Here is a 1,154-nt window from a genome sequence, read left to right on the forward strand (position 1 = left end):
TGATCCTGGCATCATGACTTTTTTCATCGAGAGCTAAAACAGAATTTTAGTCTTCCAAAAGGCAGGTCTTTTTATGCTTCAACCAAACAATTTTAAAATGAAATTAGGGCTGGGGTGAGGTCATTTGACAATCAGGGTGGGGGGGGGCTTCGGGGAGTCAAAAGTCCCTTGGCCAGACACAAGTAGATCTGGGACGCCTTCTCCTTCCGACCCCTCTCTGGCAACGAAGGGGCCTTGGGCTCTTGACAGCTCCTCCCCCCCCCCCGACACCTGGTCCCGCTGGGCTCGGATCCGGCTCTCCTGGCACAGACCAGCAGGGCCGGACGCCCAGATGCCTGGAGGAAGAGATGCCCGCTGGGGAGTCAGCCAGCCCCCCTCCGGTCCCTCCCAACCTGTCGGGGTCTCCTCCCCTGAGGGGCAGAGTGGCTCTCCAGGGTCTCAGGTGGGGAGTGGTCCCTCTCAGCACCTCCGACTGGGCCCTACTCCTACCAAGACGAGGCTCCACCACCGCAGACCCTTCCTGGTGGGGTGCAGGAGATGAGACCCCTCCAGAGGCCTCAGATTCCGTAGTGGGGGTGACCAGGCCATCCCAAGTGGAGCGACACCCGTCCCCGGACACTCTGGAGAAACTCCCTGCCCTGCAGCCGCGCACCTCCAGTCTCCGTCTCCTCCACCTCGGGGCGGGTGGCCGCCTCCCCCTCCCCCTCCTGTTGAGGACCCAAGGGCAGTCAGTGGCTAAGTCCATCAGCCAGCTGACTCTTGGGAATAATCTTAAAAGTTGTTGTTGTGTGTATTGTTCTTGTTTTTTTTAAGTTCCAGCTGAGCACCCACCCACACCTTTCGGGGAGCTGTCCAGGTGGGGCCGGGCACCAGAACCCGGGGGGGGGGGGGGGGAGCTGGGAGCCCAGCCCACCCCCTGCCCTCTGCCGCCCCCTGCAGGCTGCCTGGCGTGTGTGAAGCGGCAGCTGTTCCGCGTGGGAGATGACTGGTACTTCCTCTTCGCCCTGGGGGTCCTCATGGCGCTGGTCAGTTTTGCCATGGACTTCACGGTCTCCAGGGTGGCCAACGGTAAGCGTCTCTCCCGCAGGCCCCTCCTCCATCTCGCCGGGAAGGTCCTGCATCCGAGATCACGCGTGGGGGGGGGGGGGGGAGAG

General features: G+C 62.4%; 1 protein-coding gene across 1 annotated transcript in view; it reads left to right on the forward strand.

Moving 5' to 3' along the window:
• The window catches only part of CLCNKA (chloride channel, voltage-sensitive Ka), an 11,573-nt gene that overhangs the window by 511 nt on the left and 9,908 nt on the right, over positions 1–1,154 (forward strand). The window contains exon 2 of the mRNA XM_015412625.1: positions 940–1,068. Coding sequence (XP_015268111.1) covers positions 940–1,068 — 129 coding nt within the window. The remainder of the gene's footprint in view (positions 1–939; positions 1,069–1,154) is intronic.

This window comes from Gekko japonicus, unplaced genomic scaffold (genome assembly GCF_001447785.1).
Source record: "Gekko japonicus isolate JY-2015 unplaced genomic scaffold, Gekko_japonicus_V1.1 scaffold131, whole genome shotgun sequence".
NCBI classification, from domain to species: domain Eukaryota; kingdom Metazoa; phylum Chordata; class Lepidosauria; order Squamata; family Gekkonidae; genus Gekko; species Gekko japonicus.